The sequence below is a fragment of the Watersipora subatra genome, chromosome 10 (assembly GCF_963576615.1).
Source record: "Watersipora subatra chromosome 10, tzWatSuba1.1, whole genome shotgun sequence".
Taxonomy (NCBI): domain Eukaryota; kingdom Metazoa; phylum Bryozoa; class Gymnolaemata; order Cheilostomatida; family Watersiporidae; genus Watersipora; species Watersipora subatra.
In genome coordinates, this window is record NC_088717.1 from 207,577 (window position 1) to 225,088 (window position 17,512).

Consider the following 17,512-nt stretch of genomic DNA (forward strand, 5'->3'; position numbering starts at 1 on the left):
AGGGCGCATGTATAAGTGATATGTATGATTTAAATATCTGTCTAACATACACGTATTTCCTAATGAATTCAATCCCTCATCGCCAATGATGATAAATTGCTTGCTGCACATTTTCAATTCACACAGGCAAACGTTTCTCACATTCTATTCATATTGATTTGCAAGTTTATGCGCTGTCCAGAAAGTAACAGTGCTCCCCATTTGCTAATGCTTAAATCTTAAAAGTGACTATAATTGTCATTATTTTAATATGGTATATTTGGAATTTTAGAAATTGATTCACCGAATGTCTTAGAATCAGAACTAGCGACAAGTAAGCCTACAACTTGGATCACATCCGAAATCGAGAGCATAGAACAAATGTTACGGAAGAAGCTTAAGAAAGTAGGTTATTAGTGAAGATTATTGAAAACTATCATTTGATATAGATTATTTTAAAAATATAAGCTGATTTACGCTATTATGCATCGAGGTAAGAGCAGTTCAGTCTCATATTGGTATAGAACAGTTTTATGCGAGTAATTTTGAGGAAATTTAAGTTCTCTGAAACCCTAACATGTATATGCTTGTTGAGAATTGTGATTGATCGCAGTTTGATAACATGCAGATCTATAATGTTGCTATTGATTATTTTAATATCAACTTGCATAGTCAATTACTCAATAGGGTCAGTAGTGGTAATCAAGAACATTTTCAACAATGTAGCCACTTGTTTAATTTTTGCAGGTCCAACAAGAATATAGGGCTACCTTAGAAAAAGTCCAAACCCATGAAATGGCTCTCAAAAAGTGGCCTTGCTAGTCATGGTTTAGTGGTTATGCTTGGAGGTTGGTGAGGTTAATTTCTTGTTTAATTCATTTATTACTTTCCTCTTTGTGTCTGCAGTTTTACCACTTTTACATGTACTTCGTATCCAAGTGTTGGCTGTATCTTTGCAGGAATTACTGAAAGATGGAAACAAATTGTCGCATTCCATCTCACTGGTAAATCTATTTCCGGGGACAGTCTAGCTTCCCTTATTATTGATATCATAACACATGCAAGCGGTATTGGTCTGAAAGTTGTTGCTGTTACTTCAGACATGGGGTCAAGCAACCAAGCGATGTGGAAAATTGATATTGATATGCCATTGGTATTGAATATTGATATGCCATGTGAGCAGTGCCCACTTGTCATCCTATTATGCAGAAACTAGTGAGAAAGTTTGTGAATGTTAGACTTCATATTTTATGTAAAAACATACCTCCTCCTCACAATCAGTGCAGTTTGGTAGCAAAAGCATGGCCATGCGAACACTAGCTCAGAATATTCATCATTAAGTGTTGTTGAAATTTGATGCTTTCTGTATTCTTGCTGTACTCATTCTTGTTGACTAGTATAATATGTATATATGTTATAAACATGTGTGAGTCAGCCATTGCACACAGAATACTACGTTGGCGTACCTTACTATAGTACTAGTACAGCTTAGCTTCTTTGACTTGTTTATTCGAAGTTAATAATTTTTATTGTAACACTACTATGAAAGATTTTCTGTGTAGTATAATATGCTCTTCTAGTATTCAGTTTTTATTATGGAAAGTTGTTCAATTATTATGTTGTACTTCATACTTCTTGCACGTTTAGTTAAAATCTGTAATAACCGTAATAACTTAACGGTTGTCCATTAATTTGCATAAAACAAGCCTGTTTATAATTTTTATGAACAAAAAAATTGGCAAGTGATGATATTATAAATATAATTATCATTGTGAATACATTAAATTGTTTGTTTGGCAGCCCAAAGTTGTGAAATTGCAAGTAAACACAATTTAGCTAAGACATTCTAGTGCAGATAATAGGAGTTATTTACTATGAAGTAGCAGAAAACCTGTAAATATGGAATTGTCACTTTTACAACTGCTATGTGAGTTAGAGCAAAACCTGAGCTTTCTTGTGGTATACTTGATAGTGCTCTAAGGTTACCCAAAGTAGTTTTATTAATTGATAAACAAAGACAGGTACGAGCAGTCCATTGTAACTCTATATAAAAGTAGGCGTGGCCGATGTTTGTTTGGAACTTTCGATGCGTTTGTATAGGCTCTGTTGATGGCGTAACACTCCCTATGCGACACTGTTCACAGCTTGGTTACGGCCGAATGCCTTCTCTAGCGAGTCCATGAGTAATGGGGCCGCTGGCAATTTCCTTCTTCGCTTCCGGTTTGTTTCATACTCTTATAAACGATAGTTTGCAATGGGTAAGTTTAAGAAATGAGTTGCCAAATAACTTACCCTGAAATTGGTTTGATGTGAGACTGGTGTTTTACTGTTTCATTATTATTATTATGCCATTATAGTATTGAAAGTTTTGCCGATATTCGTAGTAAGATTACATTCTTACACTCACTAAGTATCTTGTCAAAGTCATCGCATTTGCTTACTTGTTTTTTCTTTTTTTTATTACATTATTTATTGTGATAATCGACATTCATGACAAAAAAGCATGTTTTTCAAGACGTGCCACACACTTTCTGGAGTAATTTTGGTAAATGGAGGTTTAGTTTAAAAGATAATGGTTGAAACTGTTGTTGCCGACATTCTATTAATCGAATTCATAGGCTATTAGTTGAAATTGAAGATTTGTGTTAAAACACTATTATTTTGCTACAATTCCTAAAAAGTGCATATCTTAGCCATAATACCAAAATTATGTCATCTCAAATGATTTAACCATACATAGCCTGTAAAGAACGTGAGCATGCATGGAAAAAAAGTTGTGGCATCTTTCATGAAACAAAATTTTGCATAGCAACTTTGCTCTTGAGTCAATGAAACACAATATGCTGTACACGCACGCATGCACACACATACAAACACACATACATACATACACATGCATATATATATATATATATATATATATATATATATATATAAAGTAATACTCGCTAATGATGCCACACCCGACCGTCAAGATTATACGGGAGCTACCCTAAGGCTGACTAAGCTGGACCGAAGACTGGCCCTGACGAATTTGGGACCGAACACAGGCCCGTAGAATCAGACCGAATACTGGCCTCGTAGTATCAGACCGAATACTGGCCTCGTAGGATCAGACCGAATACTGGCCTCGTAGGATCAGACCGAATACTGGCCTCGTAGGATCAGACCGAATACTGGCCTCGTAGGATCAGACCGAATACTGGCCTCGTAGGATCAGACCGAATACTGGCCTCGTAGGATCAGACCGAATACTGGCCTCGTAGGATCAGACCGAATACTGGCCTCGTAGGATCAGGCCGAATACTGGCCTCGTAGAATCCGACCGAATACTGGCCTCATAGGATCAGACCGAATACTGGCCTCGTAACCTGGTTGCCGGTATACCCCAACAATGTAACTCCTGAACAAAACTCTTGGAAGTTAGAGTTACTCGGCTTCAGGCATGAAATTATCCAACTATCATTAAATGTCTAGTTCCTATTAGTTGGCAGAACACTTGTCTGGCTGAGGTGGTGCACTAGCGTGGATGCAGCTGTGGTTCGCTGTCTAATACCACATGCCTACGCACAGCGTTACAGACTCGCCAAATCTGTCTGTCGTCCCTCGAAGCCTTGTGTGGCTGCAGCTATGAAACGCAGTCTTAAGCCACGGCTTATGAGGAGAAGACAAAACAAATAAAGCTAGTGCTCCCTACTAGATAGTCTGCTATGAATCAATTAACAACACTTTGAGAAAGCGTCAAAGTTTATTCACAAATATCAGCACAAAGCACAACACGAGCAGAACACTCTAACAACACGATTGCATGTTCTTATATACACACAAAAATGGCAAAAACTAAGATAATTGGTTAAAATAATATAGGTCAATTTTACTGACTGTAATTGGTTACACGCATGGATAAGACAGCAAAACGATAAGATCCAGTCAAATCTTACCACAAAAGTTAGCGCAAACAAACAAAACGAGTGTCTATTACCTCCGCTTTACAAGTCTTCTCTCCGATACGCCCGCTTATTACCCATAAATACCGTAAGCTAGTTCTAACATGCTAATTCCAACGCTCCTCCAAAGCGAGCAGTCTTCGCGATCTGACCTGACCCTCGTGATCGACTCGGACTATAGCCTACAGTTCCGAGCTGATTTTTTTCCCAAAGGGCCCTCTTCAGGGCCACCACCTTGTACAAGAGTGTTGTTCATCTGGCTATGAGCGTTTACTTCACTACCCCCAACAAGAACTGAATTCTGTCCCAGAATAGCTACTTCTTTGTCAACCGGAAACATATCCTGAGCCTTACACAGGTCCAAGTGGAACTCATCTAGGTATCTGGGTCGACGAGACTTCCTCTTTCCTCGGGGTGACTTCCACACCTGCTGTCTCTGAACGGCACTTGCGACCTGGCGGCCTATGTCATGGCTTTCTTGGGTGTCTTCATTTGTATCTGATTGAGCTGGAGTTTCCTCCATTTGCGATTGTTCCCCTCCCTGCCATAGCCGGATACGTCCTTCGTGTTGAACGGATAGCTTGCCATTTCGGCTCATCTCGTAACTCTGATATGGAAGCACTGCCGTAATGTGGTATGGACCAATGTATTTGGGCTGAAGTTTTTGGCCCCTCCCAGTAGGTTTATAGAAGGATTTCAACCACACCTTATCCCCAACCATATATTTTGATGGCTCTTCACTATCTGAGACTCGAGGCATTAGCTGTTCCCTTCGAAGTTTTTCTCCAGCTATTTGTAAACACTCCTGGAGTTGCTGGGCATAATCTTCTTGCAGCACGGATTCCTCCCGTCCTTCATGGAGTAGATCAGGTGGTAGTCGCGTTTCTCTTCCGAGCATCAAATAATTCGGTGTTTCTTCTGTCATCCGGTGGGGCGTGGCACGTAGGGTTCTCATAATTTGTGGCAAAAGCTCATCCCATTCTCGATGCTCTGAATCACGCAATAGGGCACGCAGGGAATTCCCTACCGTTCGGTTTAATCTTTCTACCACCGAGTTCCCTTGTGGGTGATAAGGTGCCGTCTTGGTCTTCTTACAGTTCCAGAGCTTGCAGCATTCCGCTAGCAGCTGGGACTGAAATTGCGCCCCCTGGTCGCTGTGTAATGTTTCAGGAATGCCGAAATATGAGAACACCCGTTCATCCAGTATTTTAGCCACGGTGGAAGCTTTGCCATCTTTAATCGGAATGGCATCATACCATCTGGTAAAATGGTCTGCCAGCACTAATATTTGCGTATTTCCCGCTTCTGTCTCAGGGAGCGGTCCGCACAAATCTACAGCAACCACTTGCCAAGGCCGGCCTGCCGTTAGATGATTCTTGGGGTGGAAGTGGCGATGGCGAGCTACCTTGGCTTGTTGACACGCTGTACATGACGCCACGAATCTTCGGATGTCTCCAGTCATACCAGGCCAATACCATTTTCGGCGAATAGCTAGTAGGGTTTTGTTGACTCCCAGGTGTGCCTGGTTATGATTTTCAGTCATGATTGGCAACCGCCGTTCCTGAGGGCACACAGTTTGGTAACTTCTATGGCGCCCATCTGGCAATTGGATCCGGAGAGCCCCGTTTGGGCCTATCTCCAAAAATTCTTTTCTTGACCACAATTTGAGAGTTTCTGCCGATGCATGCTTTTCATCAATAGCACCTGCTGATTTCACGGCCTGTAGGACTGGTCCAATGTGTGGGTCAGCCAATTGTTCGGAGGTTATTTTTGACTCTTGAATCTCTGGGTTGTCTAAGGCACTCAACTTAATCTCCCCTGTCAACCTAGCACATTGCTTGCAGTCCTGACACTCTTGGCGACTCAATCCATCAGCGTTGTTGTGCTTGCGCCCGGAACGATGAGCCAAGGAAAAGTCGAATTCTGACAGTGTTTCCATCCAACGTGCAAGTTGACCAGTTGGAACAGAGGTTCGTAAAAGCCAGAGAAGTGAGGCATGGTCCGTCCGTATCTCAAACTTCCTGCCGTATAGTTGTGGCCGGAAATGGTTTACTGCCTTGACTATGGCCAGAAGCTCCTTGCGGGTGACACAATAGTTCATTTCTTCCGGGGAAAACATTTTGGAGTAGTAGGCGACAACCTTCTCACCTTCCTTTTGCTTTTGGGAGAGAACAGCTCCAGTTCCCACCTGACTGGCATCTGTGTCCAAAATGAAGGGTAAAGTGTAATCTGGGTAAGCTAAAATAGGAGCTGATGTCAGCTTCTCTTTGAGTATATCAAATGCTCTTTGACAATTTTCATCCCAACGGAAGTTTGCCTCCCGTTTACAAAGTTGACTGAGTGGCCTTTGGAGTTCGGAGAACCCGGCAATAAACCGACGATAGTACCCGCAAGTTCCCAGAAAAGCCCGCACATCAGTCTTGTGCTGCGGTACTGGCCAATTTCTAACAGCTGCAACCTTCTCTTGGTCTGTTGCCACCCCATCTGCACTGACAACATGTCCCAGGTAGTTTACTTGTTTTGCAAAAAGCGTACATTTGCTCGGCTTCAATTTCAGCCCCGCAGCCTTCAGTCGGGTGAATACTTCTTCCAACCTACTGAGATGGCTGTCCAAATCTTTGGAAAACACGATTATATCATCTAGATATATAAGCAGAGTTCGCCAGTGTAGCCCTCGCAGTACTCGTTCCATTAGTCTTTCAAATGTCGATGGAGCTGAGGTTAGACCAAAGGGGAGGACTTGCCATTCCCACAAACCAGAACGTGTGGCGAAGGCTGCCTTCTCTCGAGCTCCCTTAGCTAGCCCCACCTGCCAATATCCGGATGTCAAGTCCAAGGTGCTAAACAAGCGGCTCCCGCCAAGAGCATCCAGACTGTCGTCTATGCGCGGGAGGGGGTAAGCATCTTTTTGTGTGACCTCATTTAGCTTACGATAGTCGACACAAAAACGCCAACTGCCATCTCTTTTTTTTACCAGCACCACTGGAGAGCTCCATGCACCATGACCTTCCTTGACCAGGCCATGTGCTTTTAGTTCTTCAACTTGCTTTTCAATCTCTTCCTCTTGCACAGGCCCATGTCTATACGGTCTTTGTTTGATAGGCCTAGCTCCAGTGTTGAGATTTATGTCATGTTGTACAACATCCGTTCGACCCAGATCAAATTTCTCTCTGCTAAATACTGCGTGATGTTTGCTGAGCAGATTCCTTGCTTTTACAGATCCTTCTTGATCCAGACCTTCACACCATCTGCAGACAATATCCTCCCAGTTTTTGTCTGGTATGGCTGGGGTGGCCATGTCTAGGCTTTCTATTGCTTGCACTGCTGTACAAACCGCAATCCGTTTGCCCGCAGGAATGGTCACTGGATGATCGCTATAGTTCATCACCCGTATGGGTAAGAGCTGCCCATTAGGGCGGTGCAACGAGCTAGCCACTACCACTCCTGGGGCTGCTTGAGTGGTTTCAATACACCCAGCCCCATGTACCCAGACACGATTTAGTCGGGCCTGTATGACCAATTCTGTTTGCGGAGGAATCCTGCTTGCGTGTCTGGCTTGCACCCCGACCTGTAAGGGTTCTCCCTCTTTTGAGCAACAGCTGACTTTGATACCATCGCATTGGAACTGGCAAGTTTTAAAGTCGATTGAGCTGTCATGCTCCTGGAAAAAGTTGAGCCCCAATAAGGCGTGGTTGTTGATGTCCGCCACCCAGAATGGTGCACTTACTTGTAGACGACCCAGCTTAAAGGTTAGTGTTGTGACCCCATCTAACCGGATCTCCTCCCCATTAGCGAGCACCCCGCGACCTCGGGTGGGCGATACCGGTGTGTAACAACTTCGTGGCAAGGTCTCCAGCACCGCGGTTGGAATGACGGATTGTGTACAACCACTGTCGAGTAGCATGGGCATAGTTTTGTTCTCAAACCTGGTAGGAACAAATAGAGCAGATGTGTGCCCTCCAATGTTAAATACAATGGTTTGCCTGATAGGGTCCTGTTCAGCAGGGCTCAGGCTTGACCCTGCTGAACATTGCCATTTTCCGCTTGCAGCTTTGGGGCTGGTCTAGGCATGGTCGGACAACTCCTGGCCATATGCCCAGTCTTTTGGCAACGGTAGCATGTAATTGGTGTACGCCTGGGCTGTATCTGTGTTAAGGCAGCGCTCAGCTGCTTTTGCATTTGTGCCTGCGAAGCTACCATTTGCTCAATTAAGGCGGCCTGAGCTGCAACTTCCTTCCGCAGGCAACTCACTTCATCTGTCTCGACCTGGTTTATGCGATTGGGTCCTCCAAAATTTAGCTCCCCAAACGACTGTACAAGCTCAACCACCTCTTCATAACTGTCAGGAGTACGATGGCGCAGCTCCCATGAAAGCGGCTGACATCCCGATGGCAACGCATTGGTAAGTTCCTTAATGGCTCTTTTCTCTTGCTGTGTATCATCCAGCTCCGGAAAAGCTTTTTCTACCAATTTGCGCACATAAGCAGCAAATTCATGAACATTGTCATTCGCCTTCCACTTCAATGATTTCAATAGCTTCACTGCGCTATCTTCCCTCAAACGGTAGCGGGAGGTTAACTGAGTACACATCCCCTCGAAGGATGTTGCTGTTAGTCCCTTTTTAGCAGGCCCCGATATCGCCATCTGAAATCTAATAGCAGCTTCTGGCTCCTCCCACTGCATTAACTGTGCAACTCGCGTGAACTGGTGTATAAATGTATCGACATCAGAGGTCCCATCAAACGTAGGTGTAGGTAGATTTGCCCTTTTTGATGCCTTCATTAGGTGTACAGTTTCTTCCGCCATATGATTCACATCAGCTGCTATGGCTCCCATCTGTCTTGTAATCGAGCTATTTCCAATAGCTGCCCTGGTTCGCGATGATATTGGTGAGGCTTGGGGTGTCGACATCCTCCTGTTTTATGTGGGTTCTCTGATCTTTCTTCAGCAAGATCCCACCGCTGCCACCAATAAAGTAATACTCGCTAATGATGCCACACCCGACCGTCAAGATTATACGGGAGCTACCCTAAGGCTGACTAAGCTGGACCGAAGACTGGCCCTGACGAATTTGGGACCGAACACAGGCCCGTAGAATCAGACCGAATACTGGCCTCGTAGGATCAGACCGAATACTGGCCTCGTAGGATCAGACCGAATACTGGCCTCGTAGGATCAGACCGAATACTGGCCTCGTAGGATCAGACCGAATACTGGCCTCGTAGGATCAGACCGAATACTGGCCTCGTAGGATCAGACCGAATACTGGCCTCGTAGGATCAGACCGAATACTGGCCTCGTAGGATCAGGCCGAATACTGGCCTCGTAGAATCCGACCGAATACTGGCCTCATAGGATCAGACCGAATACTGGCCTCGTAACCTGGTTGCCGGTATACCCCAACAATGTAACTCCTGAACAAAACTCTTGGAAGTTAGAGTTACTCGGCTTCAGGCATGAAATTATCCAACTATCATTAAATGTCTAGTTCCTATTAGTTGGCAGAACACTTGTCTGGCTGAGGTGGTGCACTAGCGTGGATGCAGCTGTGGTTCGCTGTCTAATACCACATGCCTACGCACAGCGTTACAGACTCGCCAAATCTGTCTGTCGTCCCTCGAAGCCTTGTGTGGCTGCAGCTATGAAACGCAGTCTTAAGCCACGGCTTATGAGGAGAAGACAAAACAAATAAAGCTAGTGCTCCCTACTAGATAGTCTGCTATGAATCAATTAACAACACTTTGAGAAAGCGTCAAAGTTTATTCACAAATATCAGCACAAAGCACAACACGAGCAGAACACTCTAACAACACGATTGCATGTTCTTATATACACACAAAAATGGCAAAAACTAAGATAATTGGTTAAAATAATATAGGTCAATTTTACTGACTGTAATTGGTTACACGCATGGATAAGACAGCAAAACGATAAGATCCAGTCAAATCTTACCACAAAAGTTAGCGCAAACAAACAAAACGAGTGTCTATTACCTCCGCTTTACAAGTCCTCTCTCCGATACGCCCGCTTATTACCCATAAATACCGTAAGCTAGTTCTAACATGCTAATTCCAACGCTCCTCCAAAGCGAGCAGTCTTCGCGATCTGACCTGACCCTCGTGATCGACTCGGACTATAGCCTACAGTTCCGAGCTGATTTTTTTCCCAAAGGGCCCTCTTCAGGGCCACCACCTTGTACAAGAGTGTTGTTCATCTGGCTATGAGCGTTTACTTCATATATATATATACAATAAAGTATAGGCTAAAAGTCAGCATAAAGTGCTCAATACCAAAGTAGAGCTTACTATAAATTTGGTAAGAAATTTATTAAAATTTGACTAAGCAAAAAATTACTAAAAGTTTCGTATTACACAAAAGGTGTGTAACACTCACATTGGCTGCAATTGCAGGAATAAGAACACCTGCCCGTTACCAGACAACTGCCTAGCAAAATCAGTGATATACCAGGCAAGCGTAACAACCACCGATAACAATAAACCTGCAGCCACATATGTAGGGCTAACCGAAGACAGCTTCAAAACTAGATATAACCTTCACAAATCCACATTCAAGGACATTTCTAAACGCCACTCTACCGAGCTAAGCAGCCACATATGGGAACTCAAGGAAAGCGGCACTGACTACAACATAGCCTGGAAGATTTTATCACACGCCAAGCCATACTCTAAAAGCAGCGGAAATTGCAGATTATGTACATTAGAAAAATATTTCATCATTTACAGACCTGAGAAGGCAACTCTTAACAAACGTAGTGAACTAATATCTACATGTAGACATGCTAAGAAACACCTTTCACGAAATAGCATTACATAATAGATCTTATCCATCTAGCTTTTAATACCTGAGCTTTTATTTCAGCTTACCAGCTAATGCAGAATCTTGTGTATAGTCCTCACTAAGCATTTTATCTGATGAGTGTTACACACCTTTTGTGTAATACGAAACTTTTAGTAATTTTTTGCTTAGTCAAATTTTAATAAATTTCTTAACAAATTTATATATATATATATATACATATATATATATATACATAGGGGAGAATGGGGAGGGAGTATTGTTGAGCTGGTGGCCATAATAGGCCGATGTAAGCAGATTAATTCTGATGATTTATTTTTAGCAACAAGTACAAAGCATTGCCGAACAGAAACAGGAAACAGAAAATGTGATTCACACAATCGTAATACATGAATAGATTGGAGTTGCCTACTCCTTACCGAGAGCATAATTCCTAATTAATAGTGAATATACTATTTATCACATGTCTAGCATACAGTGCCAGATTGTCAGTTCAACATGCCCCCTCAAGCTGGAGCTCGTGTGTTTGGTTGTAATGAGCAATTCGACCAAGTGGTTTAGTTAGGAGGTCAGCTAGGTTGCTTTTAGTATCGACGTGTACATACGATATAGCAGTTTGTTGTCGAACGAAATGGAAACGGATGTCGATATGCTTAGTGCGGCTATGTTTGCTGGCCGTGTCCTTAGTTAGTGCGATAGCACTTTGGTTGTCAACATGTATAATAGTAGGATTAGATTGTGGCATACCAAGAGAAGAACACAGTTGTCGTAAATACAATGCCTCTTTGGTGCCTTCTGCAATCGCCATATATTCAGCTTCGCTGGATGATAATGCAACAGTAGGTTGCTTACGCGATTTCCAGCTAATGGGTGTGCCTCCGAGATTAAAGAGGTACCCTGTGGTTGAGCGTCTGTCATCGCAGTCACCACCCCAGTCAGAATCAGTAAAGCCTAGCAATGTGCCATTAGTTGGTGTGAATGTGAGAGAGTATGATTTTGTAGCTTTTATGTAGCGCAGAACTCTTTTCACAGCAGCAACATGTGACTTAGTTGGTTTCTCTAAAAATTGAGAAAGCTTGGAAACGATCCAACTGATATCAGGTCGGGTTCCTGTCATTAGGTATATAAGGCTTCCTATAGCTTGGCGGTATGGAAAGTTAGTGTCGATATTGTCGGTATCAGTAGCCTTTCTGAGTGTTAATGTATTCTCGGCTGGCGTTTTAGCTGGCTTACAGTCTGTCATGTTGAAACGCTTGAGTATCGCTTCTGCATAACGTTCTTGACACATTTGGTAATTGCCGCTAGCTAGTCGTCGAAAATCAATGCCTAAGAACCATTGTAACTTACCACGGTCATCCATTCTAAACTTGTCATGTAGGGATTGCTTTGTGGTAGTTATCAGCTCTTGGCGGTTGCTTCCAATTATGATGTCGTCTACCCAGAATAAAATGATTATCTGATCATCTCCATCTTGTTTAGTGTATAAACATGGATCAATATCATTGGCAGCGTAGCCTATAGATTTCAGATAGTCGGTTAGCGTGGTGTGCCAGTTCCTGCCACTCTGTTTTAGTCCATATAGTGACTTGTTTAGATGACATGTGAGATGTGTGTTTCTGGCATCCACTTGCTCATATCCAGGAGGCTGCTGTACATAGATATCTTTGTCTATAAGAGCATTTAAGTATGCACCCTTTACATCAAGTTGATGTAGGTGTAAGTTCTCATTTACAGCTTTCTGTAGTAGAATTCGAATAGATGTGAACCTAGTAGTAGGCGAATAAGTCTCGTCATAGTCTATACCCTTTATCTGTGAATAGCCTCGGGCCACATACCTTGCTTTGTACTGTATCTTGCCTGGTTGACTGCCTTGTTTAATGGTGTACACCCAGCGGCCTTTGGTCTCCTCACGATTGACAGGAAGAGGTTTTATGGTCCATGTATCATTAGCTTGCAGTGTAGATATTTCAGCGTCCATTGCAGCTTTCCACTGAGTAGAGTTATCAGATTTGATTGCCTCTTCATAAGTCGTTGGTATGAGAGGAACCAGGTTTGTAGTGTATGCATAATCAGTTACTGACAGATAATAATCAGATAGATAAGGTGGAGTTTTCCTCTCTCTACGTGGTCTGGTAGGTACATGAATGGAAGTTGTCTGCTCAGTACTATGGTCAGCTTGCTGTAGTGTTACTGGCTGGTTCACTGGCTCAGGTTCCTGGTCCGAAGGCATGGTACCAGAATCATTGTCCCTTGTTATGGCTTGACTTGTACCACGGAGAGGCATGCTACACGGATCTACCTCAGGCATTTCATGGTTTCGGGAACTGTTATCATGTATAGTGACATTACGCGTCGTGATGACTTTGTTGTCACTGAGTACATAATATCCATGGTTTTGCAGATTGACACCTAAGTATATTCCTACATTCCCACGTTTATCTAGCTTTTGTTTGTATCCGTCAATGTAGTGGGTACAAGGGGAACCAAAATTATGAAGTTTTGACATGTCGGGTTTTGCGTTAGTAAATAACTCGTAGGCTGTAGACTTAGTGCGTCTTTGATAGCTCCTGTTTCTCAGATATTGAGCATGTCGCACAGCGTAGGACCAGTAGCTTTTAGGAAGCTCTGTATCAGCTAACAAGCATCTTGACATTTCTAGTAGCGAACGCCAAGACCTCTCGGATTTTCCATTCTGATATGGAGTATGGGGTGCCGTAGTTGTGTGTTTAATACTATTTGATAACAGTATCTTCTTGAATGAGTCAGACATGTACTCACCTCCATTGTCACTGTGTAGTTCCTTTACCTTTCCGATAGGTGCAATGTCTGCGAGAAACTGTTGTAGCGCAATGTGTGCTTCACTTTTAGCTCGTAGTAGATAGATAAATATCATGCTTGAATATTCGTCAATAAAGTTCATGATATAATGATGTCCTTCTCTAGAAGATGGTGATATGGGACCACATAGGTCTGAGTGTACACGCTCTAGAGGTTTTGTAGCATAGATAGGAGGATTGTCATGTGACTTTGGTAGACGTGTCATTTTGTTGGTGGTGCATGTAGTACATGTTGGAGTTGATGTAGTTTGGCTTACTTTCATACCAAGTGTTACTTTTTGTAGGTTGAGAACATCTTTGTGGTTTAAGTGTCCTAGGGCTACATGCCATTCATCTAGTGACTTCGTAACATTGGCTGATTCGTCAGCGGTGTTGATAGTTGATGGCGTATCGGATACAGTGTGTAAGTAGTACAGTTTACCGCGTTGGGCTATGTCGAAATCTGTACCGTTAGCTGTGAGTTTGGTGTTATCTTTCGCAAATGTTATTTCCGCACCAGTTTGCACAGCAGATTGCACCGAAAACAAACTAACTGGAAACTCAGGGGCTAGTAGTGCATCATTTAGTGTCACATTTTGTTGCCTGCCTTTAGAATCGATTATGGTAAATTTAGCTTTACCTTTGGCTGTCACCAATTCATTTGTCTTGTGTCCATCTGCCATTTGTATGAAATGTCGCTTCGGGTCGAAACTTCTATCGTAAGATACAAAATGGCTGGAGTTGTTGACCATGTGGCATGTGGCCCCACAGTCTACTAATAGTTTATTGTCATTGTGATATATCGTGTTGGCGTATTCAGTGTCATCTGCGCTGACGGTGAATGAGAATTCAGTTGATTCTGTAGCAGTATTTGCAGTTGAGTTAGAACCTGTTTTATGGGCTCGTTCTTTGGTACGACATACCTTTTCAATATGTCCCTGCCTTAGGCAGAAGGTACATTTCAGTTTAGACTTAGAACGGCATTCAGATGAAGTGTGATTGGACTTACCACATGCCATACATCTTGGTTGTGTAGTAGTGGCATTGGCAGTAGCACGCGGTTGTTGTTTTCTTATTGTAGATCGAGTCGCTAGTGCAGATGCTGTTTGTGATGCAAGACGCATTGCTTCGGTATTAGCATAGTTGTGGACGGCAGCTTTGAAGTCTGATAAAGACTTTGCTTTGTCTAGCTGTGTGTGTATGACCACAAATGGTTTATATGCTTCTGGTAAACCTTTTAGTATCATAGCAATGATGAGATTGTCGGAAATGGTTTCCTTTGCACTTCTCAAGCCTGTAGCTGCACGCTCAGCTCTGATAATAAAGTCAGTAATATCCTCGTTATCGTGCATACGTAAGGTTGTAAGTTCTTCATATAGTGTTAATACTCGCGGCTTTTCTATAGACGCGTAATGTTGTCTTAGTACTTTGAGAGCATCTCTGCCATTGTCTTTGGCATCATTCATAATTAATTGTAATGATCTCTCATCCAGAACTTGAACCAGTTCTGCATATGCTGTTCTGTTCTTGGTAGGAAAATCATTATCATCATCATCGTCTCCTTTAGGTAATATGGCTTTGTATACTGCCCTATCCTGTGTGTAGAGATAATTGATGAATCTCGTTTCCCATATTGTGTATGATTGCTGATTTCCATCAAAATATAGTCTGCTTCTAGCACTGGGCCCATAACCTGTTGAGCTGGTGGCCATAATAGGCCGATGTAAGCAGATTAATTCTGATGATTTATTTTTAGCAACAAGTACAAAGCATTGCCGAACAGAAACAGGAAACAGAAAATGTGATTCACACAATCGTAATACATGAATAGATTGGAGTTGCCTACTCCGTACCGAGAGCATAATTCCTAATTAATAGTGAATATACTATTTATCACATGTCTAGCATACAGTGCCAGATTGTCAGTTCAACAAGTATAGACACCAAATTTTCGAGTGCCCCTAATTTCATTTGTATTGGAGCTACAATTTCAGATTTTTTATCTTAGAACAGTGTCAAAATTTACCTTATGCTCATGGAGTATAAACATGATGCATCGATGCACAAATTAGTTATTGCCCATCATTTACATTGTGCAACGTGTCCATATTACCCACCCATGTTGGGTAATATGAACGCACAGTGCTGTCGCGCAATATGTTCGTATTATATGCTACTATTATGCTTTTTCATGCGATGTTTATTTGCCCTATATTAAACAAAACATTTCCTCATAGTAATAGCAATATACAAATACTTTGAAATGGTGATAACATATAAGAAAACTTACAAGTGAAAGGAACTAAATTTGGACTAAATGAATGTAACGACAATGCCGTGTTGTTGACAATACAGAAGATAATATACATAGCACTAAGTTTATATAACAATGGGTAATAGGTAATAAGAAAAGTTAAATGAGGGAAAACTATTGGTTGAAATACTAGCAGTTCAACGAACTACAAAAGGGTCACAATGAATCTAATGATCGTGTCCTGTTGTTGATGATATAGTAGCTTGCGACAATTAGTACCACCATCAAAATACTGTTTTTGATATGTTGAACATCAAACTCATCTTAGATTGTATGAACTCGAGTCCATAGCGAATGTCAAGCCCCCAATAGCCTCATAGTGCTTCCATTTGATATTAGTGGTGGTAACACCAGCACTATTGGACTTTTCTCAACAAATTTACTATCTGACTGATCTGGTTTAGTAAATCGTCCATTTGAAAACTGGTAGAAATCTATCTTAACTTCATCTTCTTTCATTTCTAGTGCCTCGACCACATAGTAGATTACATTTTTCTTTTGTTCAAATTTAACGACCAAAAATCGCCTTGGTATCAGCTGGTCATCAATCTCTTCATCGGTCTGCTTTGAATCTGTTGATACTGAGGTGTGTTCTTCACATTCATCACTCTCTTCAATGATCACACGCTTTGTTGGAGGTCTTCTCTTCACTTGTAAACATGAACTAGAAGGCTCGGTAACTTCCATCAATTTCTCAGGAGTTGAAGTGAGGATTGAAGTCTTAACATGTTTTCTTTTAGTTGCACTTTGTTTCCTTGGTGGTGCTTTAGTAAGTGGTGAAAGAGGTGATGAACTGTCTGGCTGGCAAAAACATCCGAATCCAAAGGCTTATTAGTTACCTCACTGCTCATGAACTCATCATCCTCAAATATATCTCGATTAAAGGGATAAATTCCACTAGTAGTAAAGCCTTTCACAATAATGAATGGAGTCATTGCCTTCATGTAGCCTTTCCCACTATATTCACAAACATTGTATAAAGGAAACATGCTCCCTGGGTTGGTTAGTATTCAAGAATCTAAATATGTTTGTTTGCTTTATTTCATCAATAATATATGAATATATACAAAAGAAATGAAAACTAGACAACGAGCATCCAGAGAAGGTGATGATGAGGCCATGTGCGCGATAGCAAAAGCTAATATTTAGCGCAGACTTAAGTATAATGTGTGTTGTAATACTGCTTGAAAGGCCAAATACACTAACATCAAGAGGTTTCAGTTCATGGCTGCAGTGGAGTGGGAAGGTCAGCAGACAGGTGCCGTGTTGCTTAGCCATATGCACAATCTCAAAAGATATGTGGCTAGCATGATTGTCAAGAAGCAAAAGTTATGGCTTATCCGTTGAACTGTTCATGTGGCAGATAAAACATTTGAGTATTTCTGGAAACAATTCATTAGTCATATACCCACTAGGATTTGTATAGCCTCTTGAACTTGGAGATGTGCCGTTTAACATGTGTAGCTTAAAATGAACTCTTGGAAATATGAAATCAGGGGAAGACTGCCCTGTAGCACTGACACAAGAAACCATTGTGATGGTAAATCCTTGCTCTGCGCTTAATACCTGCCCTAGCTGCTTAACTCCTTTTTTGGTAAGCACCTTCTGTACTTTTTGTGCTGAAGAATTGCCCGTCTCAT

General features: G+C 42.1%; 1 protein-coding gene and 1 long non-coding RNA gene across 2 annotated transcripts in view; both read left to right on the forward strand.

The window, feature by feature from the left end:
- Positions 1-268: 268 nt before the first annotated feature.
- Positions 269-1,395, forward strand: LOC137406603 (uncharacterized). Its single transcript, XR_010979915.1, has 3 exons — positions 269-384; positions 727-827; positions 939-1,395. It is a non-coding gene; the product is annotated as an uncharacterized lncRNA (long non-coding RNA).
- Positions 1,396-2,160: 765 nt separating this feature from the next.
- LOC137405650 (mannose-6-phosphate isomerase-like) overlaps positions 2,161-17,512 on the forward strand; it is a 34,568-nt gene continuing 19,216 nt past the window's right edge. Inside the window, exon 1 of the mRNA XM_068091977.1 lies at positions 2,161-2,237. Coding sequence (XP_067948078.1) covers positions 2,234-2,237 — 4 coding nt within the window. The 5' untranslated portion in view covers positions 2,161-2,233. The remainder of the gene's footprint in view (positions 2,238-17,512) is intronic.